The 23,620-nt window shown below is 41.9% G+C and overlaps 1 protein-coding gene across 7 annotated transcripts in view; it reads left to right on the forward strand.

Moving 5' to 3' along the window:
- Nucleotides 1–23,620, forward strand: part of DAB2IP (DAB2 interacting protein) — a 210,831-nt gene that overhangs the window by 82,270 nt on the left and 104,941 nt on the right. For 6 of the 7 annotated variants that reach the window (XR_011322275.1, XM_069771194.1, XM_069771197.1 and 3 more), the window contains exon 3: nucleotides 7,964–8,082. Coding sequence is in view for 5 of the 7 variants with exons in the window: in XM_069771194.1 (XP_069627295.1) it covers nucleotides 7,964–8,082 (119 nt within the window). In the remaining 2 variants the exon portion in view is untranslated. Of the gene's footprint in view, nucleotides 1–7,555; nucleotides 7,575–7,963; nucleotides 8,083–23,620 lie in introns of those variants that run through there. The other variant, XM_069771199.1, reaches the window with a different exon arrangement.

Consider the following 23,620-nt stretch of genomic DNA (forward strand, 5'->3'; position numbering starts at 1 on the left):
GTGACAGCTTTGTTCTAGGGGACTAAAGACGCTCAAGAACCTAATTTGAGCACAGTTCTCTAAGGAGAGAGAGAACAGAGGAAAGCAAAGCTCGGAGTCTCTTTTCCTGCATTCCAAGGAGAAGCAGAGTCCTGGGATGGCCACAGCAAGCCTGGTTCCAGGAGCTGGAAAACAGCTCCTGCAAGGTGTTACCTGGTCTAACTTCTGTTCACCTTTGTGAAGCTGGCACTGCCCAGCACCGCGCAGGACGTGCTCTGCTTCTGTCAGGATCGTTCTCACTAAAGACAAAGAAGTTTCCTATATGAACGCTTTGTCCTCTGGGATGGTCGACTCCCTTCTGCCAGTTAAATAAGAAAACTGTTTCACCCCATTGAAATTCTTTCCCAGGTGGCGTCCTTGCTTGGCTTCATCTAGGCAGTTTTCTTCTAGTTGCTCCTCTCTCTGGCTAAATAACTGGTTTTGTTCTTCAAGGTTACTTGCATTCTACCTGTATCTCTGTTTCTGCATCATTCATCCCTGATTGCTCAATTACCCTTCTCCTACCTTCCTAAGGAATATTTGTCTGTCTTGTTCGGATATGAAATGTTGACAGTATGATAATTACGGAACTGTGAACAAATAATCCAGAGTAGTGTGGTTTTGTTTTAATAGGAGAACAAAAGAATCCAAATTGAAGAATCAGGCGATCCCTGAATAACAATGGCTGTTGAATTGCAGTTTTCTAGATTCTTCCTGGCAGTTGCATTCCTTCATTTGCACTCTGTTAACGTCCCGCCTGTTCCATGTGCACGTTACATGCAAGTCATCAGCGCTAGTTGGAGAGTGCAGACAGAGACTTCCTCAGTTTTCTGTTACTTTACTGTAAGGGCTTGGCTTGCCTGAAGTTTTTTGGTAGTTCTCTTGGTCAGGGACTAAGGGTGTGTGCTGGCTGAGCGTGACTATTTCAGAGGCTGGGAGAGGAGTCTTTCCCTGGTAGAAATGAGCAGAAGAGAAACACAGTGAATTCTGCAAAGAAACATTTAGCTGAACATCAGGAAAAACGTCCTGAGAGATACATGCCACTGAGAGCTGCCAGTCTGTGTAATTTTTTCTCCAGGGCAGTGGGAGAAGACCCTGTGACCGAGACATTTTCAACAAGGTAGGTAAAATCTTTACAAAAATAGAGCATAAGCAGCAATCCTTTATTGGCCAGAGGTGGAAAAAGCATGAGATGTTATGTGTTGAAGCTATTGCTTCTTCTATCTGTGATTCGCTGATACTTGCATGTATTAGATTTGCCACATTCATAATTAACCCTCAGTGCCTCTCATTTGACGTAATTCCAGTTTTCATGACCTAGACAGACCCACACTGTCCCTTTGGTGACCTGTGGGACTTCAGTGCATCTTCTCTGATTTTTCAAATGGACTGAACTGAGTGTTTCCAATGACACTGCAAATTTGATTAATCTTTTGCCATAGAGGGACAGTGTTGCTAAGCAGCACTTACCAACATGAGCTGTTTCTCACATTCCAGGACTGCTTTATGGCCTGGCTCAGAAACATACCCTCTCGTGCACTTAAGTTCTGTATCTCCATGTTTATTCTGTAACTCTGAATGCCAGAGCACTAGTCTGACCACAGTGCGTGGAGCAGAGAGATTTGAGTTTTTGTTGCCACCTATCACTGGACATGCAATGTTTTTGCAGCTCTTTTTTCATTCTTTTGGGTTTTATCTTAATTCCAAGGCACCTTGTCTCAGAGGGGCTTTCCTTATCCCTACAGAATAATGTTTTAAGGTAACATCAGTCAGAGCAAGTTGGTTCATGGATGGATGTTACTTGTTCTTACTCTCAGACGTAAGAGTTCCTTACTTCACCTCATCTGTGTGTTTCTTTAGGGGCTCACAGGATGACTGGGAAGGGTCCTGAGGTTTATGAAATAAAATTGAGAAAGAGAAACTGAGGGACTTTTCACCCACTTGAACGAAGTCATGCATTCAGCCTCCTCTAAAGAGAAGGAGTAATACATGTTAATCTATGTGTGCATTTCTAGGTCCAGAGATAATAAGCTGTTTTGGTTTTTCTTTTAAGTTCACATCTCTTGTGCTCTGCAGAATTCTGTAGGCTATTGCTCCCCTTTGCCCTTTTCCTGGGTTTGCATATTAGGCAAGTCTTACCGATTGGATCAAGCTGGTTTTTGTTATGTAAACAGAATTTGGGTTTGTTGGTTGATAAACTTGCAAGAATATAACTTCTCAAGGTTAACTCAGCAAGGATTCTTGTAAGTTTGGGAATGTCTTCAAACGATGCTCTGGCTGACAGTCTCCTGCCTACCATATGCCCAAGTTCAAAACAGATCCTATGCAAGCATTGCCTATGCTAGAAGTGCACTCTTTGGGGAAGAGGACTCCGTAGGGGCTGTCTGTTTGGTCACCTCGTGAATAGAGCCCTTTATCACAGCTGACAGGAGAAGAACTGGATGATAGGAAAACAACTTATAACTTGCAAGTTCAAATCAAAAGAGCTGACAGTAATAAATTACATATGAAGTGTTTGAAAGGATACATAAACTTACAGGCACATGCCTCTATACACTGAACAAATAAAAAATATTTGATCCATAAAGGTCAGTGCTATACATGAAATTCCCTTCCTTTCTTGTATCAATGCCAGGAGACCACTTGGTGGATTACTTCTGTTCTTGTGCCTCCAAGATACACATCTGATGCCTAAACTCACCCTCAGTATTTTTTTGGTCTGTGCACTTCTTGTTGTAGCTTAATGCAGTCGTGTTCTACAAAGAGAATTGTAGAGATGCACACATAGGTGTCTTTACCTGGTAACAAACAGTATCAAATGCTGCCCAAAAAAGGTTTCTGTTTTATTTCGAAAGCTAAGGCTAATATTGGTAGTTGTAGAAACGGGTAAACTCACTTTTTTTGTGTACATTTATGGCTATAATAGGATGCTTAGCATTGGCAAGGCTCTACTTGGTTCACAAATACAAATACTAATTATCTATTCAGTGGAGCCTCAGTAAAAGAGTATTTCCATGTGCTGTGGAAAAGCAGCATAGGTGCTGTGCAAGGGCAGAAAAAAACCTGATTTCAGAGTTAAAGAAATGTAATATAAGAACATAAACTAAGATTCTAAAGCCCAGAATAAGGACAGGTCTGGTAGAAAAGATTTACTCCCAATTTTATACCTATAAGCTCACCCCTGATATACTAGAAAAAATGGACACCCGATATGAAATACTGCATTACACATTTATACTCATGGCAAGTACTTATTTATGGCAGTGTCATTATTATGAGTAGTGAAAAAAATTCTGACATCCTCTCAAGTCCTCTGTAGTTGAGATTTGCTTGAACTGAAACAAAAAGATATGGAATAACTATAAAAATAACCCCATCTGTTCACTAGTTCCTGTGATATGTCTTTATAATGTTTATTCTGTGTGGTCTTTGCATAAGAGCATAAACCAGGACTTCTGTCTGCTTCTTCAGTGTTCCTGTTAGACCAACACTCTGCCTGTGCCCACGGTTCAAACCCTCACACTTTGCCCTGTGTGTGTTTGGCCAGCCCCTCTCCCTGTTTTCCTTGCTTGTTCTGCTTAGAAAATACTGAAAGCTGCCAGGACTCTTCCAAAGAAAGCTGCTCATGATGCATCCAGCTTGATTTATTGATTTATTATTTTTAAATTGTATATATATTGTGTTTCCATGGTGCTGACTTTTTACCTTTAAAACTTTTATCGTGTGGGTTCACTGAGGATGAACATTAATGATGTGGGAGTCAGTTCCAGATACGAGACTTGCACCATTACTTTATGTTTATTAAAATAGGAGCTCAAGATTTTGCTGTCTTTAATACTCTACTCAGTTTTGCACCCCTCCCTTTTTCTCTCTTCTTTCAGTCTTCTTATCGTTGGCCCAAGGTGTGTGAAAGTATGTAGTTCCTGCATCTCAAAGGCATATGGTTCTGATGGGTTTTGCACATATGCTTTAAAAGTATTATAATATTAAAAATATTTAAATATTATAATATAATATAAGATTATTTCCAGGTCTAGAGTAATTAGAAATGCCAAATTGAGAAGCAGGAAAAATTAGAATGAGAGTCCCACCTTCTTCCATCTGCAGCAAGATGATGGCATCAGATTTTGGGTTTGTCCAAATATGTAAGAAAAAACAGCTCAAATCACAGCAGACTTAATTGTCCTGTTTTGAATTGTGCCCATCCTGTTTTAGTTTAAGTAACAGCAGTTGTGATTAAGCCATTCCTCAAAAGGATTTGTTTTGGTTTTTTCTGCCTTCGTTCTTTGTGTCTTATTATAACTTCAGTCAGCTCTTCTGGTTGGAGCAATTGTATTCCAGACTTGAGGATGACAGAGTCAGAACTGCAGAAACAAAACAAGAAAAGAAAGGCCCTTGCTCTTAAAAAAGTTAAATCACTGCACAGTGCAAGCTCTGTATGTCTTTCTCTTGCTAAGCTACTTGAGTTCTGTGCCACGCGCTGCTGTGAGCTTTGAGGGATGGTGAATTTCCGTACAACTGTGCAGGTTTGCATGGTACTATATTCTTGACCAGAATGGTTGTCTGTACTCCAGTGACCCTAAAATATCTCCTCTTGCTCAGAAGAAGTTAGGCTGTGCAAGGTTTTAATTATGTGGTTAGTAGGTCTGCTTACATTTAAAAGGGTATTTCATGATCTCTTTTATGTGCACAGCCTAAAAGGAAGTTGATATTAGCCTAAGTTTTGCTTCATTGTATCCCAGCAGAATTTGAAAAGTCATTTGGGCTAAACAAAGACAAATCCATACTAAATGAAGCAGAAGCATTATTCTCATTTGTGCAGATTTTGCACTAGTTCTGAATAAGCTAACACGTCTACACCTTGCAATGCGGCACGGTGAAGGAACGTTGCGCTGTGCACTGCGAGCAGCGCGGCCACGCTGCGTCCTGGCTGACTGCTCCGAGAGTGCCCCTGCCCGTGTGGACGGGCTGTCTCTGCGCTGGGCTGAGTTCAGGCTCAAGGAAGGACCCTCGGCACCACAGGTGGTGGCATCTCACAGTTGTGGCATCTCTTGGGCTCTGCCGATTTCTGTTTATTGTCATTGCGTACAGTCTGTTAACTTCTTCTGAATGAAACCTGCCTAAGTTAGTAGTTTAATCTTTTCTAAAATATATTTACTGGTGGTAAATGCTGCCCACACATAGGAAGACACAATTCTACCCTAGACAGCTCTCAATATAAACTTAAAAAGAACACGTAGTATAAAGGGCAGTACTTTAATTACTAGAACTCACAAGAATGCAGCTAGGCTAGAGGAGTAGGCAATGTGCATAGGGTAGGATTAGCCTCATTTGTCTGGAGATCAGAATCAAATGTTGTTTAAAGTCATAAATGAAGAAGAAATGGATGATGTTCTTATGATCTCACCAGGAAAGCACGGCGGTCACACCCCAGGTTGGATCCTCTCTCTCTTGTATTTGTGGAGACCAGCTCCTCTGTCTTTTTTTCTTACCCCATCTAAAAATTACAGAAGGTGGTAATTCACACATTAGACTTTCTGATCTCTGGCATGCACTATGGAGGTGCAAAGTATTGCTATAGCAGCATAATTTATCAACATTAAAATCTCTGACATATCATTCTCCCAAGGAAGCTAGCAATGAAAACTGAAAATGGCACAGTGTGATCTCCTTCTTGTAGCAATGAATGTAAAAACAATGGGAAACAGAAGGAAAGTAATGTCTTACTGCAACCCTAAATTCTAATTTCCAAATCCTGCATGAATCATCTAACAGTTGTCGAGATGTGAAATACAAGGTAGCGAAAGCAAGCTGTGATCATTTGCCGCAGAAAGTATTTGTTTTTTTCCATATCAATTCCCTGTCCAGAGTTCAAAACTATTACTGGATTCGAAGAAGTGGCTTGATAATATGATGATGTATTTGTGGCTAGGCTAGCAGTGATAAAGGAAGTCCAGTCTCTTGCTTCTGGGCAAAAACTGCTCACCAGTGGCATTTAGGGAAATATTGCGTGATTGGCCAGTTGCATATTTTTTATCTTCTCCTTCACAGCAAATATTGGCTAGTCTCCATAGCAGGCAACAGAGACCTGATCTAGTCAGAAGAACAAGAGCATGAAGAGTTGATATGATGAGTATGAGACTGATACCATGTTGATATCATGAGTATGAGGCTGGCTAAGGTCTGAGTGTCGAGGGAAATATCTTAGCAATGTTCTAGATAATGCAAATCCTCAAAGTTGCTGTTTCATAGTCATGTTTCTCTATACTACGAAAATTCTCTAAAGGTATTTCTCACGGACAAAACACTTTTGAAAAGGCCTTTGTTGTCTTATGCGTTCGCTTTGTGTAAGATGGCAAAGTGTGTATCCTGATGGCCTGTGTTACATACATCACGCTATTTCAATCATGCAAATAGCTCCCGGAGAAATACTCAGTTCACATGAATGCATGTTACATACCTCATTTATAAGTGAAGTGGCACTTAATAAATGTGAAACACCTTTGGTTATCTAGATGTTTCAAATTCTTGATGCACTCACAAACAGGAAAGTCACTTCCATAACAAGAGCCACACAGACTGCCTGAGGAAATTTTGCAACCTGAGAAGGACATAATGTGACCCATGAATATCCTAGGTGGGGAAGGAGTGTTTAAATAGCATGAACAAATGACAGGCTAGGTATACGTTAGACTGTGATTATCTTCCTGCAAGACATATAAAGGGTATTAATTTATAAAAGGGAGCTGCTAAAGGCTACCTGACCTATATCCATTCCTTAAGGTCGACTGGAGAAACCACTGCGATTCGTGCCTGGAGTGGAAGAGTGCTCTGTGAGTACGTCTGGGATGCTGGTGGTGTACCCAGTGGAAAGATACCCGTTCCTCTCACATTTCTTTCCTTAGGCATGTCAAAATCGGTGCTTGACCCAGTGGACATCCTACCCCCTTTCCTGGGGATGGAGAAGGGAAGCGGCGTGTGCAGAACCTCAGGTTGTGCAGGGATTTGCCAAGCTGTTTATATCTAGCTAATTTATTTCTTCAGTATGACAGTGTGTAAAAGGAACACTTCTTCAGGCTTCACCCCCAAATCCTGGTTTCTCCTTAAAATGCTACCCCACTTTCTCCGGCTGATGCGCTTGACCCACTAAGACTATTCTCAGACGCTGTAAATGCTGGACACCACAGTAGTATTATACTTTTATTGCCTTATTTAGCCAAGAGATTAAATGTAATGTTCAGATTATGTAGAACATTAACTCCTAACAATAAGCAAATAAGACATTAGAAGCTTTGCTATTAAAACGTTTAGTGTTGGCTTCGCTGTGGAGCACTACGGGAGCTGTGACTTATGTTCCATGCGGGAGGAGGCACAGCGGAGAAGAAGGCGCTGTACGTTGAGCGCCAGGGTCTCTTCCTTCTGTACAGGTGGTGCCTATAGCCGCCAAGTCCACGTGCTGCCTTTAGGCGTGCTTTACAGGGTATTTTTACATGCTGCTCAAACGCCTGAATCCAATTCTACCAGCCGTGGCTGCGGATCTGGGGGGGTTCGACCAGGTAATGGAGTTCTGGGTGTCCCCCGGTCGCCGCCGAGCGGGCGGCATCTCGCCGGGCCAGCCGGAGCCCCGCGTGGCGGCCTCTCCTCCCGTCAGGAGTCGCGATGTGCTAGTCTTGTCTTTCAGACAGTATTTTTATGTGAGCTGATGGTTGCCAGGGTAACGGAGGCTTCGGGGAGTCTCGCGCCGACGCAGCGCCCTGGCCTCGGCGAGCGCTGGGAGCAGATGTTGGCTGCGAGCTGGGGAGCCGGGCTGACGGCGTGAAGGCAGCCGGAGAGAACCGTTTGCCCGGCCGCGCTCGGTGCAAGAGAGCAGGTTCAGGGCTCGCCCGCTCTTTCTCCCTTTTTTTTTTTTTTTGTCGTAATTTAGTATTCTTGTCTCACCCCACAGGGGTTCCTCAGCCGTCGGCTTAAAGGCTCCATCAAAAGGACAAAGAGCCAACCGAAGCTTGATAGGAACAGCAGCTTCCGACACATTTTACCTGGCTTCAGGAGCGTGGACAATGAAAGGTAAGGGGACGTTTCTCGGAGGGTGGGGAGGGAGAAGGAGGGTATTGATTTTTGCAGGTCTTGTTAGTATCTTGCTTGCCTTATTCAGAGCGAGGGCCACATCTGCGATAGAAGTAGACTCGCTTAATTGCAAGAGGGGTAATTTCAATGTGTTGGCGAGCGTACGGTGCAAGCCCTCCCTTTTTAGGTTAAACAACATGTACGGAGAAGCCTGACTGCTCTGCTTTCTTTTCCCCAATAAATCCTAAGTTGATGCACCAGCATATAAATAGCACATAGATGCAGCAGCCAAAGCTGACTGGTGCAGGTGAGGGAGGGAGGGGAGGGATGCTCACATACTGGACTACATTGAACATTACTGGGTTACACACTGTATGAACAATAACATAGAACAATAACCATAATCTCCCCAAATCCCTCCCTGTCCCTTCCACACGCAAACATCTTCAGCACAGCCGTTGACTGCTGTCATTATGCTGAGATGGATTCTCGGCATGTGGCCGAAGCTGCTTTTTCTGTCTGAGCCATGACAGGATCTTTCAGTCCAGGAGGGATGCGTTGCAGGGAACGTGCAGATGGAGCAGATGAAGCATTTGACATGGGATGGCCAGTATTGGAGCAAATTGCAAGCAAAATAAAGGAGAAATGAGACCTCGGTTTTACTCTTCAGCTCAGTTAGAAAGTATAGTAGCTCTTTAGTGGATTTGTATGTATTTATGTATATGTAGATTTATGTCTGTGTGTGTGAGACAGGCGCACATTCTGGGTAAATTTATGCGTAAATTCACATGCAGATCAAGGTCATGGTTGGGTAAGACAGACTTCGTTACCAACCACACAAACAAACTAGTGGTTTGCTTCCAAAAGGAAGATCTTTCAACCTTACGTGAATCATTTTGGGGAATGACACAGAAGTATTGAAGTGCCAAGAAAAGTCTATGTCTGAAAAATAAGCCAAATTGGACATACACTGATGTAACCATTTTGTAGCAGTGGCATTTTAAAATACCAAAATGGTACTTTAGAATCCATTGAATATATGCTTCACTTTTAAAAGCAATGACAACTTTTACTTCGTTTTAGCTATACATACTCCTTCATTGGAGGGGCAGTGAATTTCTGAAACCCACAAATGACAGTTGTCAATCTGGATTTTTCCTTACCTGACCTATTACAGCCTCCTAAGCTTTTTCCTTCTGGCTTCTGCAAGTAAAAGGATTGTGCCAGTCAGTGCAGAGTAATATTTCAGGGGTTACTATCTGGGAGGGCAGAGTAGATTTGATTCCTGTGCTGCAGTTTTCACAAATGCTCGAAGTAGGGCACTGTGTTCCATATGGAAGACAAGCGAGTGTAGCTGGGCAGCTGGGAATCTGCCTACAGTTTTCACCCAAAGAACAGGCAAATTAGACAATGTTTTCCTTCTATCTAGATGAGTTTTGTTTCTTTCTGGGAATTGGCAGTATAGGACATGGGAATTAACTTTTCGGCCAGCCCTGCAGCCAAAGTAATTTTCCCAAATTAAGCCTTGTCATTTCCCTGCCCTCCCAGTGCAAGAGCCCTGGAGCTTGCTGGGCAGTGTCCTTTCAGATAGATAGAGCCAGATTTACTGCAACTTTTCTTTAAAGAGATTCAGTGAATGGCTGTAGTGCATTTTCAGTGTAGAGCTTAAAGGGTGGGTTAGAGGAGAGGTAGCATTTGGTAGCCTTGAATAAAACGCAAGGATTTGCTTATATGAGTATTTAGAAACTGAAAATGAAAGGCTTCCGTTAGGCAGGTATCACTTATAAATACACTTCATCTATGATACATAAGCATGGCCTGATCTGGAGAAAACTGCCTGACACTAGCTTTTGACAGCAAGCTTTTAGTCCCCTAGCTTTCATAGTAGCGTCAGATCTATAATGTAAGCAAGTATCCTGCAGAAGATCTTGGCCTTAGGTACTGTTGCTCTCGGAGAGGTGAAAGAAAAGCAGCAGCTGGGCTTCTCAGTCATGCATCAAGGTTTTGGTTACAGAAGATAATTTTATCTTCTGAACATTCCCATCCATGTCTGCTAAAATGCATAATGCACTCACTTCTGTCTATGAAAGGGCTTGAGTCCTTTAGATTGCTCTCGTACATTTTCTGCCATGCTTCCTTGTCTTTCTTGAAATCCAAGAACTGTTTCAGAGAAGCATCTGGTATTGGAATATTTGCCTCTTAAATATTTGATTCTTGACTCCATCTTGTATCCAAGCTGACTGTTGGCGAACCGCTCCTTTGCTCATGGAAGTAACCATTATAACAGCATTCTGTTCTGGAGCTTTGTAGAATTTTTGCGGGAGATGCCATAGCGAAAATGAATAGTGCAATAAATGCATTCAAAACACTCCAGGTTGAAATTGAGCTATAGTAGATCATAAATGATTCTGTTACTTGGCTTCTGTGTATCTGAACTGGGACTGTGTCATGCCTCTTAGTTCCTTTATTTTTCCTTTTCTTGCATGTCCTGTTTATCCTGCTATGTACAGCAGATGTGTATGAATATATGAAATGTGCACATACATGTACAGACAGCTAACTAGGTGGATGTGGTGTGTATGTAGAGCAGAGAAGAGAATATCAACAAACATAGCTATGCTTTTTATCCTGTGTTGGATTAATGCATGCATTTAAATACATCATGTAAATTTAAAATGGAAAATTACTACCTCCCACAACAGTGAGAAATGTGTACAGTGTGAGTTCTATAACAAAGGAAAACAGGGTAGTAACAGTAAACACTGGAAAAGTCACAGAATGTCTCACTGGCATCAGTTCAGAATCACCTTCTTAATTTTGTGTCAGTAGAGTCTGGTTTTCGTACCTTGCAGTGGCACAAAGAGAACAGCCAGGTTTCCAGTGGAGTCTTGCAGAGCTGCTGGTATAAAGCGCGGTTACTGCGTCCCCGGGAGGGGCTGACAGCTCTGAAATGGGGGGGGTCTTTGTCGAGTTGATGTGCCGTCTTCCAGGGACCCATGTCCCTTGCCAGGCAGCTGTTTGCAGTTCTGCCATGGTGTGTGTGTGTATGTTTGGAGCAACTATGAAAACTTACAGAATTCTGGTTTAGCAAAACCTTGGCCAACCATTTTTTCCTCTGTAGAGAACATCTGAGGAATTGCTCGAAGTGGTGTGTTAGAAAAATACACTGATTATAGTCAAGCAGAGCTTATGTTTGTAGGAAAACCATGGTTGTTTCTCATGGTATTGGATTTTACGTTGACTGAGAAGGCACCTTTTGTTTGAAAAAAGGTGGAATAAGGGGTTTGCACTAACTTCAGTAAATTACTGTGGGGTTCACATTGATGTAGTTGGCCAAATTTTGCCAGTCTTTTGCATACTGATTTTTTTCCAGGAGTCCTGTTACAGTAACAGTAATAAAATTATTGATTGTGAATAACAGAAGCAAAATCAGACCAAGTATAACTAGTATTCTGTATGAAAGGTGCATTAATCTGGCACAATCAGTTTATATAAACGTGAGATTTAAAGGAGGATTGTGGAACGAGTGCTCCTTTCAATTTGTTGGCTGGTCAGATTGCTTGTTAGAGCTAAAAAGGGTTCCGTTAAAGTGTCTTTTTGCTAACAATGTCTCCTGCATCCTGATTTATTACAGCAGCTAACAAAGTTTTTATCATGGAGCGCTGAATGTTTGTCTTTGTAGTGGCCTCTCTGGAATCAGCCACAAATCAAGCATTTGGCAGATGGATTTTTCTTAATTGGACCCACATTTCTTCTACAAAATTTGTGCTGGAGAAAGTTTCTGGGTTGGGCTTTGGGCACAGGGAGTAGAGCCAGAGAACTGAGAGAAGGTTATTCTGCTGCAGTTGTTAATTATTGTCGTTAGTGCATTTCTGATTGTTTTCTTGTTGTAGTGACCTTTTCAGTCACTGCTGTCACTTTGTTACAGTAATCTTTTAAAAATAATTTCTGACAGTTTGTCAGGAATTTAGAAAGTACATTTATATGGGCATTGGGTTGTTTTTTTTAAATCTAAATACATGAACTTGGTCCCATCTCCTCTGAAACTGCCAAAGGCTGCTGTGATTTTACACTAGCACTGAGAGGGCAGGGACACAGTGTCACTTCATGGGACAAATACCTTCAGACTGTCTTGATTTGGTGGAAAATGGGTACTCTGTGTAACTCTGTATTCTGATGTAATTGCCAAGGTGATCATTCCTAGGGACACTTTTCCTCAGTGCACCTAGAATTCATTTAATGCTAAGGTCTCTCAATTACTAACATTTGTGATTATTTTGCAAGGTTTTTTTTCATAATTCCAGAAGATAACATTCTATTTAAGCTTTTTCTTGGCACTAAAAAAGTCTGAGCATATGGTTGATTGTTAAATGAGCCTCAGCCTTGGAAGGGGTACAGCCGTGCATTAATAACAGCAACGAGTTGCTCTACTGCTACTTCCTCTTTAAACTACTTTTTTTTTTTTTTAATCCCATCAAAATTTTTTGCTTATAACCCACAGAGGGAAGAGGAAGTGTACAAGTCATGTACTGCAGTGGACTTAAATCCTAATCTAGTGCTAATGCAGCCTGCTGTACGTGTTTTCAAATGTTCGTAAGGCTTATTTTGATGCAGTAGGAAAGCGTCGGTAACTCACGAATGTCTGTACTCTTACAGTAAACTTAGTTTGTGAGTTCTTTTTAAATCTAATTATCCTTTGTTTATTCCCAACCAACTTGATACGCCAAATATTTTTAGGCACGATGAGATTGGTTAAGTTTGATGAGAATATGGTGAGTGCTGCATTACAAAGGATGAAGAAGTCACTGTTTCCTTTGGAACGAGGAATGACTCATCCTGCAGAACTAGGGCACTGGCAGACCCCAGAACGCATGAAGGGCTTTTGGATCTGTGTGAACAAGTGCTGGAGAGCTTGCTTTCTCTTCTGCCTCCTTACTTAAATAGCATTAGCCAGTGAAGCCTTCTAAGTAGGAAGACTTACAATAGTAGGTGCACAGTGAAGGGTGGCACTAACAGCATGTTAAGTACAGTGCAGGGGCCTCTGGTTTTCATCATAATGAAAATATTTTGAGAAAACACTGCTGAGTTTGTATAGGGAAACCATTCAGCACTGTGAACAATAACCGAAATGCAAAATAAAACATCTTGCAAAGTCAGGAACAGGAGCATCCAGCAGGTAACAAGGTCTGCTTTCCCATGCAGGGGGTCATGTCTGTTCCCCGTCCCCCCTGCAGTCAGGGAACAGACGTAGGGAGCTTGAAGATTCAAAGACTGTCTCAGGATTGAGACTGGCCTCATATAGTACCTGCATTTATATCAAGGCTACTTTGTCCTGGAATATGCAAATCAGCCTTTTAATGGGGTTCCTTTGCAAAGTATTTCTTGAACCAGAAAGTTAATTACTGATCTCTAATTAATGGCTGTGTTAGGAGGTTAGAGTAAAATCAGAGAGAACGGCTTTGAAGGAGAGATGCGGGAGGAAATTGCTGGTTCTCCCCAGAAACTGTTATGTTCCTCATCTTCTTCTCATGGTATTAGGAAATTTAGAAACTGGTATTCTAATATTTTTAGAAGGATAATGCTCTTAATGGAAAGAGGGAATTTTGCAGGGTTTTTTTGGGAGGCATTGAAACAAACGAACAAAAATCCTTTATATGGAAGAAAGACAAATACTCTGCTTTGTAATGTACAGTTCCCTTATGCAGGTGGTTCAGGTTTCCATTGTGTTAGGAGTGGCATTTATTCCCCTTTGGAGTCAGTCTGATGCTGCAGTTAATGGCTGACGACAGGGGCAGTTAGAGCAGGAGTACATTTAAAACTAGCTGTGGAATTGGTGATTTCAGTCCTCCTGAGCACCGCAGCCCCACAGTGACAGCAGAGGCTTGGCAAAGCCAAAGCCCTTCCCTGGTCAATATTCTTTGCATTAAATTTTCTTGACTAAGGGAAGTAGAGTTCCTGGTAAATCTGGACGGTTGCAGATCAATTGCACCGTCCCGTGCATATAGAAATATTTGTTATAGAGCCCCATTCAGCAATATGCTGCTCCTCATGGCTAAAGCCATTTAATAACCCCAAGACGGGCAGAGATGGACTGAAAATAATGTGGTACCTTTCAGCTTCTCCCAAGGCAACAGCAAGGTCTCAACTATTTCTTCTGTTAAATTGGTTTTTTTAATACACACACTTTTTTTTTTTTTTTTTTTTGTTGAGGCTTTTGCACATGCATGTGAATCTGTGATTTGTATCTGAGGCTACCTGAGGTAAACGTACTTGACATTCTCAAAGAAATAGATAAACACTTCCCCTTATCCTACATATTCAAATTAACTTCCTAATTGAACAGGGAGGTCATGTCTAATATCTCTCAGTAAAAGACTATATAAATTCCTAGAAATTTTTCAAGCCATAGTAGAATGTCAAGGGAAGGGCTAAGAGGCTGGAATTATTTTAATAGCCTTCTTCACGTTTCTCCGCTTCCCGGTTTCCTAACAGTCCAAACAAACAGCACAGTGCCCCACAGGGTATATAGCCTGTGCTTTGACTCGACTTGGAGTCATGTAGCAAAATTATAAAATCCTTCCTGCTTAGGCATATGCAGCGCTACTGGGATAATTGGCTTCATGCATCTTACAATTAGCTTGCAAAAATATGTTTTGCATTCCTGACCTTTTCTCTATAAGCAAGGCCATTGTTTCACTGTCCTGCTTAATTACAAAATATAGTGTTGTGAGAGGATAGAGATGACATCGTTGTATCGTTGGCTCTAATTTGACGAGACATCATAATGGGGAGTTTTCATACTGAGGGCACTGAATTAGTGTAGCGTGAAGCCACATTTCTCTAAACCTACTAAATAAGGAGAAGTTAATTTTATGCTCTATCTTTTTGACGTTTGTAATCAAAGCATTGTATTACAGCTGCAGATGGTTAGCATTTGAAGAATGTTTGGTAAATGCCGACAATCGGAAGGCATTGTTTCTGCAGCGGAAGATCAGGTTGATTAATGGATAGAAGGATGCTTTCTTTCATTTTACTGTTCTCACAGTCTGAATACATATTATTGACTCATTTGGCCATTGCCTGGCAGACATGATGTTGTGGTGCATCAGTGTACACCTCAGGGTTACAAGCAGATAGTTCTGTTCGTATCCTTTCAGCAAAGACTCTGAGCGAGGGTGACAGTTAAGTTGCATTGTGGCTTATGGTGTCTTGATATTCTTCAGATCGAAGACAGATACTGCTACTCCATGGCATTAACATTTTGTTTCCAAACAGACCATTTATTCTGACTTTGCCCTAGTGAGATTTTCACGTGCATGAATTTCAGTGCAATTACATTAGCATTACTCTTCATGTCAATAAACTCAAAGAAAAAAAAGAGAAAGAAAATGCCGTCACTACAGCTTTTATACCAGAAGACGCTTTCTGTTAGTTCTAGACTCTTCTGTTTACTTTTTAATTATTATTTGTTTACAATAAAGACTAAGATACTTCTATCCCAGGCTTAAACATTCTGGCACACAACAAAAACTGCTCATGATGAAAACATTACTTTTAAACTAAGAGGAAGAGTCTTGCTTTCCCCAGGCCACTGTCTCCTGGCCGCGTGTTCCCCTTGCAGCAGATCCAGTCATCACGCAATCTTACAAAGATCAGCAAGTTGATTCAATGGGAAATTATTATTTAGGGGGGTGATTTTCTGTTTGGTTAGGGCACTGAACCAACTCATGTAGCTGCAGAGTAACAGGAAGATGGCAGAAAAACGACTTTTCCTTTCAGTGGTGATGTGCAGTTGCATTTAATGAGATAGAATGTCAAACTGTACTTTTAGTTTCTGCCCATAGCGCTGCATAGATGCTGGGGAGGGATATCCACCCGGCATCTGTCTCAGTTTTCCATCTTTCAAAATGGGATTTCCCATCTCGCAGGAGAGGTACATTGCTTGACGGATCAAACTTTTCTGTCCTCTACTCTGTCGTTTCTATTGGTATTAGTTGCTGGCTGGGGTTAAACCACAACAATTGGCAATTAGTATTAGCAATAAATGTCTTTCTCTCTTGGAAGGAGGAAATGTTTAAAAACAAATTTTGCTCTGTTCTTTATTGAAACTCTGCAAAACCTTGATTGGAAACTCTGAGGGACAAAGAGTTGTAAGTGCACACATAACAACTGAGGTGGGCAAGGCTTTCAAGCCTTTGTTCAGAGAGCTGGAAGATGTAGATGTTTGACATGTATATCTTGTTATCCGATTTCATATTGCAGTGGTCGTGCACAGAAATCCGTTGATTGTAGCTGGAGGCAGCCTGTGTGGTGAGCTCACTGCTGGCAGTTAGTTGTACAGAGCACTGGATATAATGATGTTCAAGACTTGTGAATATAGAATAACTATGTCAAGTTCATCCATCAGAGGGGAGGGAAGAAAAAAACAGGCTGAGGAAAAATATGCTCCTCTGTCCTTCTTCCTTACCATACTTTTTAATAATACCTTATGATATGGAGCCTCTTCTTAAATGATTATTAGGGGGATTGCAAGTAGATTGTTCATGTATGGGTATCTTCTTATGACACTGATATTATGATCTTGTTTATCTGGTTGGCAGTGTTTGTAATTTTAATTTTCAGTAGAACTACAAAATGTCTCACTTAGGTTCTCTTCAGCAAAATTCAGGTCAGGTGTGATGAAAAGAAGCAAGAATTGATTTTAGCTGAATTAAACCAGTACATTTTAGCTGGAATTAAAGTATAATTTGTTTAAAAATACTTAACTGATTTGAATTAAAGCCAGAAATATTAATTTAGCTACGTGTGTTATATCCGTAATTATATGAGAAAGGGATGTCACATGCATTGTACATGATTGATAGCATGCAGGAGGGTGGCATTCATTCACAAGATGATGTAAATGTATTAGTAATTATAAAGCCATAGGTATTATATCAGACTGTCCCCTTTGCTCACATTTACAAATGTCTCTGGGATTACGTTGGCCCTGTACAATAGCCCCCATGCTACGTTGCTGGTACATGAGAGATTACACACAGCCCCTATTTGAACCATTCAGTGCTTCTTCCCCATAGGAGTCCCTCTGCAAAGTAGTCCTGCGGTAGTTACCGAATGATTTACATAACTCTGTTGTATGTACCTTGAATAATTAATATTTTGCTGTCCTTGCTGTGTGCGGACATTTGTTCCATTATGGATGTGTTTGTTGCTATATAGTAACACTTTAAATGATATGTATATATACAGAGAGAGAAAGAGAGAAGGATTTATATATTAATTTCGTGTGTGAGAACAAAAGTTTTTAAAAATGCATTGCTTCTGAGAATTGAAATGAAAGGCTGAGGGCTGCTATTAGCTCATCCTGGAATCTGTTGTTTATCCTCTGCCTGGGCATAATCCTCCTGGGCGCTAAGGAAGGCCAAGCACCGTCCTGTCGGGATGTGAATCCAGGCTGCAGGGCAGACGCTTTGTGAGCCGGGATGTGACATTTCCCTGACGAGGGGTAAGATGCCTCCCGTATTGCTACTTGATCAGCCATCGCACTATGCGCTCGATTTCCCTCCAGGCGCAGAAAGACCAATTCTGCAACCAGTGCGGGGTGAAACACAGATGCTTTGGAGGCTTTTCTCAGTTATGCAGTTCTCTTGAATCTGTAATATGAAGAGTCTGGAGAGTGTGTGTGTGTCTGTGTCTGTGTGTGTGAGATGTTTGGCATTTTCATTCACAATAAAAAATGTTTCTTGCTGCCTTGTGACATATGAACAATTTTAGTCCTGGCTATTGCTAAGAAACAGTAAGAAGATAATTTGAATTCAAGTTGCCAGTTGCTTGAAATTGGTGGTACTTGGATCAAGAGGTTCGGCTTAGGACTATTGCAAAGGGAAGAGACATTTGCAGTGTATCATTTCTGCTACACATTCACATTCTGAATCAGTGGAGGAGATTGTGGTACAAAATTTGGTTGTTTGGGAGCTCTCTTTTATTTTCACGTTTGTGCTTTCAGAAGATCCAGTTTGCATGGTTTAAAAACCACATCGCAGCATTTTCTATTTCATTTGATACATGCCGAAATGGTTGCTTTAATGCTATACCTTAATAGTTTTAATCACTGACATGGCATTGTTCATGATTACCCTCTATTGTGGCATTTTCACTATATCTTTTACTAATGCTCTAAGTAAATGTGGCAGTAAGTGGTGTTTGTGCAGAGTCTGTGTTGGTGAGCGTAGAGGGTTTGACCAACAAAGTGTAATTATCGGAGTGACACCAGACTGCATGCATGGAGCGCCTTGGTGGGTGCTGGACGCCCAGAGATACTGTCGGGGAACCGCCGACTGCTGGCCATGCGTTTCCTGAACTGGATACTGCATCTGCAGAGGCTCTCTGCAGGAAACCTCTCCAGCTCACCCAGAATTAATTATTCACTGATCATCACTCAGACCTTATGGATTAGGGAGCAGGGAGGAGGGTTGGCAGGGGGTGGGTAGAAGATGGAGCAATTTGGATTGCAATTAGTATTTCATTTCTTTCCTTACTCCCTGTTTGCTTAAATTGGAGATTGCATGTTAGAACCAAGCAAGGATTTATATCCCAGCAGTGGAAGTTCCCTATGCACCAGAAACTAGCAAATCCACTACAGTCTTTAAGCTTCCCAAAGAGATAAAACAGTCAATTTGAGGAGTTGAAACATCAGGGGAGCAAGTTTTGCTTAGAAAATGTTGCAAGGGAACAGCAGTGCCCAGTCTGCCAAAGCAGAAACACTTCACTAGCCATATCCTACCCTTATGATAAGAGTATTTAGATATTGTCTCTCTCCATCCATTATCTATCTTCTCCCCTTTCTAACTCCTTGAGTGTGCTACTTGCCAGGAGTCTTCTCTGGGGATTACAGTTGTGGCAGATCCATAATGGATACCGAAGCCTGTCTGGGTAAGCAGTCCTGCAGCAGACAATGTAAACCCCAACCCACTGGGTGCATCGCCCAGTCGCAGAGAATGTAATTTTAAGTTTATTCATTACAAAAATGTTAGCCAATAGTTGAGAGTCTGCTTCGCTGGTGAGATTGTGTCTAATGTTGAAACCTCAGGGGGTTTTCTTGATTATACCAGTAACCACAGTCTGGGTCACACTTTGCAATAATTATCCTGATGTCTGAAAGGTTGTTAGAAAGTCCCTAGAGGATGGGGCCCAGTTGCATTGCAGAAGAATTTAGAGGTACATGCTGGCAAACCTTCAGCACTTAAATAAATCTCTAAGTTAGTTCTTTTAATTGCTTTCTTGCATCCCTATTCTATTATAAGCTCTATGAGCCATCTAGGGAAGTAAGTCTAGCTAATATTAATCTCCTCAATCCTTCTTCCTTTAACTAGTTACTCCTGGCTTCATTTACACAGACATTTGAGCCCTACAGAGTGGGTAATAATTCTGATTCTGTTCTAACATGTTCTAACAGAACATGTAACTTAGGAAAAATCATCAGCTGCATTTGATTTTTTTTTTTTAACTCTCATCTCTTAAATGTGGCTTATGATCTCTATATAACATTGCTGCTTCCCAAGACAGTTGGCAGCTTCCGTGATATGTATTCATAAAGCAATTCCAGGTCCTTGAGTGAAACCTGCAAGAAAAGGGCAAAGAATTATTTGTCTTTTCTTCATTATCATGGCCCTCTTGTACCTGTTCTGACATGCACTTGAGAGAAGTTTTCTTACTTGATGCCTTTATACCTAAAGCTCTCTCTTTGTATAAACCAAGGCAGGGTGTCTTGCCCTCCTTAGATAAAGTCAGTCACGTTGAGGCTATCACTCACTTTATTAGCCTTAGTTCTGGCCCTCTCCACACAACAGGCAGAGCCTCCACGTACCCCTGAGTTAGAGCAAATGTTTCGATAGCAGAGGAGTGAGAAAACACAATGACAAGAGCATGTCAGAGTGATGGCCCAAGGAGCCCAGTGCCTGGTGCCAGTTCGCAGTTGGCTTATTCCCTGACTTGAGAGCTTGGTTATCTCTTCTGAATGTTACAAAAAGTTCCACTGTCTTAAAAAATAATAATCCTGTTTGAGTCATGCGAAGTTTTTGTTCTCAATTACATCTGGTGTCAATGAGTTCCACAGACACAGTGAGATGTATGGTACGTAATTTAGATCACTAACATTTTTTAATCTATTGGTAGTTATCTTTCATCTTTATTATCTATTTCTTGGCCATTTTACTAAAAGGCAGTAAATAGAAACAGACGGTTTATTTCTTGTTATACCATGCATTATTTGCTGATAATTTGCTACAGGGACATTTGTCATGTTGCCTCTCCTTGTCTTTTCCAGCCAAAGAGACTCCTCTTAGACTGCTTTCCATGGTTTATATTGCTTCTTGAGGCTTTCCCTAATAAATGTATTGCACATGTACATTAGTGTGCCGTTGGAAGAAACACCTTTTCTACAACTGTTTTTTTTGAGAGCACTGGCATGTATGTTCTGTGCATCTGTAAGATAAGTGTCTTAGGGCTGGCTTGCTGCTGGAAGACTTTTCAGCAGGTAGTGTCACTGAATGAGCAGTACGAGGATACCTGGTTCGAGCAACGTGTGCGGCGGCACAAAGACTGAAGTGTCGGCACCTTTTCCCTCTCCAGGGTGGTCAGGCCGTTAGCGCGAATGCTGCTGATGGCTGAGAGCAAGAGCGTCAGGGACCTTAGTGCCGTGGCTGTAAGAGCCCAGTGTCAGGTGCCACAGCTCGGTGGTCTTTCAGACCCCTTGAAGTGGCGTGACGCAGGCAAACCCCAGACCTCCAGCAGACGGACGATGCGCTGTGTCGGAGCGCGGTGCTCCTGGTTAGCACCCAGGAGGGTGCAGGCTGCCTCCCTCCCGCTTCGTTCCCACCTCCTCACGTAGGAGCACCCGTCCAGGGCAGAGCTCTCCGAGGGGACCCTCTGGTAGGAAGAGCAGCAGAAGCAGGGGCAGAGGCTCCAGGGCTCCCATGGGGACAGAAGCTCCAGGGCTCCCATGGGGACAGAAGAGGCTCCAGGGCTCCCATGGGGACAGAATAAGCTCCAGGGCTCCCATGGGGACAGAAGAAGCTCCAGAGCTCCCATGGGGACAGAAGAAGCTCCAGGGCTCCCGCGCCGCCGGTGCTTCCTCAGCCCAGGCACAACACGACCTGCTGCCTTCAATCCACCTTCCCTTTCCATCTCTGAGACTCCTCATTCCTTCTTGTCTCAGGGGAATATATCCTTTTGTTAAAATGAAGTGATATAGAGTCAGCATTACACAGAGGAATGAGTTATAAAATAATGGGGCTAATAAGCATGTAAAATAACCTGACTGTACAAGAGTGCAGTCTATGGAACAGCAGCTGCAGCAAATATATTCAGGTTATCAGTGTGTGGCTATTTTGTGCTGAGAGGGCTTAGGTGTAATGAGAGTTACTGCATCACAGGAACTCTTGGCAATGAATAGTGACATTTTCCAATAACAACTTTTAGAAATGGAAAAAAATCCTCTGTATGAATGTAGCTCTGACTGACAGCTTGGGGATCTCCTCTCTCTACCCTCACAACAGGTATAGCATATGTGGTGATGGCAGCTTTTCCTACGCCTCCCAGACAACTTGCGTCGAACTCCCGCCACAGAGACCTCCGTGAATGGTGGTCAGGCTGGTTTGTCCCCCCCGGCTCGTTCAGTCTACGTGTGCCCCGGGGAGACCATCAGTTACCGGGAGTTGGGTCGGCGGCTCTTTGAGGATTAGGCATCTGCTGCCGAGAGTTAGACTCGGGTCACCAGGCTGGTTTCAGGCAACCAAATGGTAACTCTTAATTGCTTTAGTCCTACACCACGACCTGTGGTTTGAAGACTCATCAATAATTTCCTGGGCTAACTGTCCTGGCCTTGGTGTTCTGAAACTCAGGTTAGATTTTTTTTTATTTTTTTTTTTTTATTAAAATGTAAAACAGGACTTGACCTAAATAATTCCACCAACCCAGTCATAAGTCTGAGGGTTTTGGAAGTATCAGACTCCATAAAACATTTAAGATAATTCCACAGTTCCTGATTTCAGCCAGCCCATTATCCTAGCTTCCAAATCAGCTCGTGGCATTCTTGCTCCTGACTCCAATAAGTTACAGGCTAGGGCAACGTGTCAGTTATTTTCAGAATAGGATGAGTTCTGTATCACCTGCATCTCTGGCATTTTTATTTTCTCCTATGTGATGTATTAAAATCACAGACCTTGTCACCAATAAGCTGAAAAAGCATCATTCAGCTCTGAGTAGTTTTTCTGGACCCTTTTCTTCTTCTTACATTTTTTTTCTTTCTATAAATGTCAGTGCATAAAGAATGCAGGATTGAATTTGATTTGTGTTATTGGCATTTGGTGCATAAAGAATAACACTGTTTGGCATCAGTAAAATACATTGGAGAAATTGACTCCTTCTAACTGTGTTCATCCTTATGATCAAGTTAAACATAAATAGATCTTCAAAACCCATTGTATACCTCTATGGAGATTAGGGCAGGCCAACTGTTTGAAACAGTGATTAGTAAACTCTTACTCTAATAAATATTGTGGACTGGCATTGCAGCTATTCCTGTAATCCAACCATTGTTTACAACTATTTGTAAACTTTAAAAATTATACTCATTTTGTCTCACCTGAAAAATCTACTGAGAATTCTTCATCATATTTTTGTTGAAAAACTGAGTGACTAATCACCTGACAAAAAAAAAAAAGTCAGATCCAGCAGTTCGTGAAGATTACGTGGGATGGGCTATTTTGTCCAGTGATTTTATCTAGCATTTGTATCAAAAAGTACACATTTTCTAATGTTTTATCTCAGTCAAGTGTCTAGCTCTGTGTAGTTGTTTGTTGTGCTGCTTCTGAGGTCACAGAGCTCCAATTTTTGTCTGCCATGGCATCCAATTCATAGCAACCTCATCACAGACCTATTTTAAAGGTTCTACATGTCGCTCCGATGGTCAGCTTAAATTTGCATCAACTAGAAAGAGAACCAAGTATATTGATAGGAATTTTTGTCAGCAGTGGCCCCTTCTCCTGGAGCTCATCTTTGCACTGCCCATTTCCATGATACAAGAGGTTACATTATTCCATGTCAGCATGACTGCAGAAAAATCTAGCCTTTTTGTTATGGTCGTAAGCTGAGGTCTGTTGCTGAGCTGTAACAAGTGGAGAGTCTGCTCAATGGTAAATTGTGAGATTGCATAATTATGGCTTACACAACACGCACATACACATGCAAACAAACCAGGGAATTAGTATGTAGGATGGATTAGGGAAGTCTGCATTGTACAGCTTTCGTCACAAATATTCCCCATGGAAGGAATTCCTGCTGCTTAATTTAGTAACGCAGATATCTGATTTTCAGTTTTCTGGAGAAGGTGGGAAGGAATGTGGCCGGTTTTGCTCAGAGCTTAGGGAATTTTTGCTGTTGCCACTCTCTCTAATGACTCGGAAAGGTGGTGACTTTCCCCGAGTCCGCAGAGTGTCTTATATGTCTTGTCTGCATGCAAGGGAGTGGTTTTCCACAA

This window comes from Haliaeetus albicilla, chromosome 26 (genome assembly GCF_947461875.1).
Source record: "Haliaeetus albicilla chromosome 26, bHalAlb1.1, whole genome shotgun sequence".
Classification (NCBI taxonomy): Eukaryota; Metazoa; Chordata; class Aves; order Accipitriformes; family Accipitridae; genus Haliaeetus; species Haliaeetus albicilla.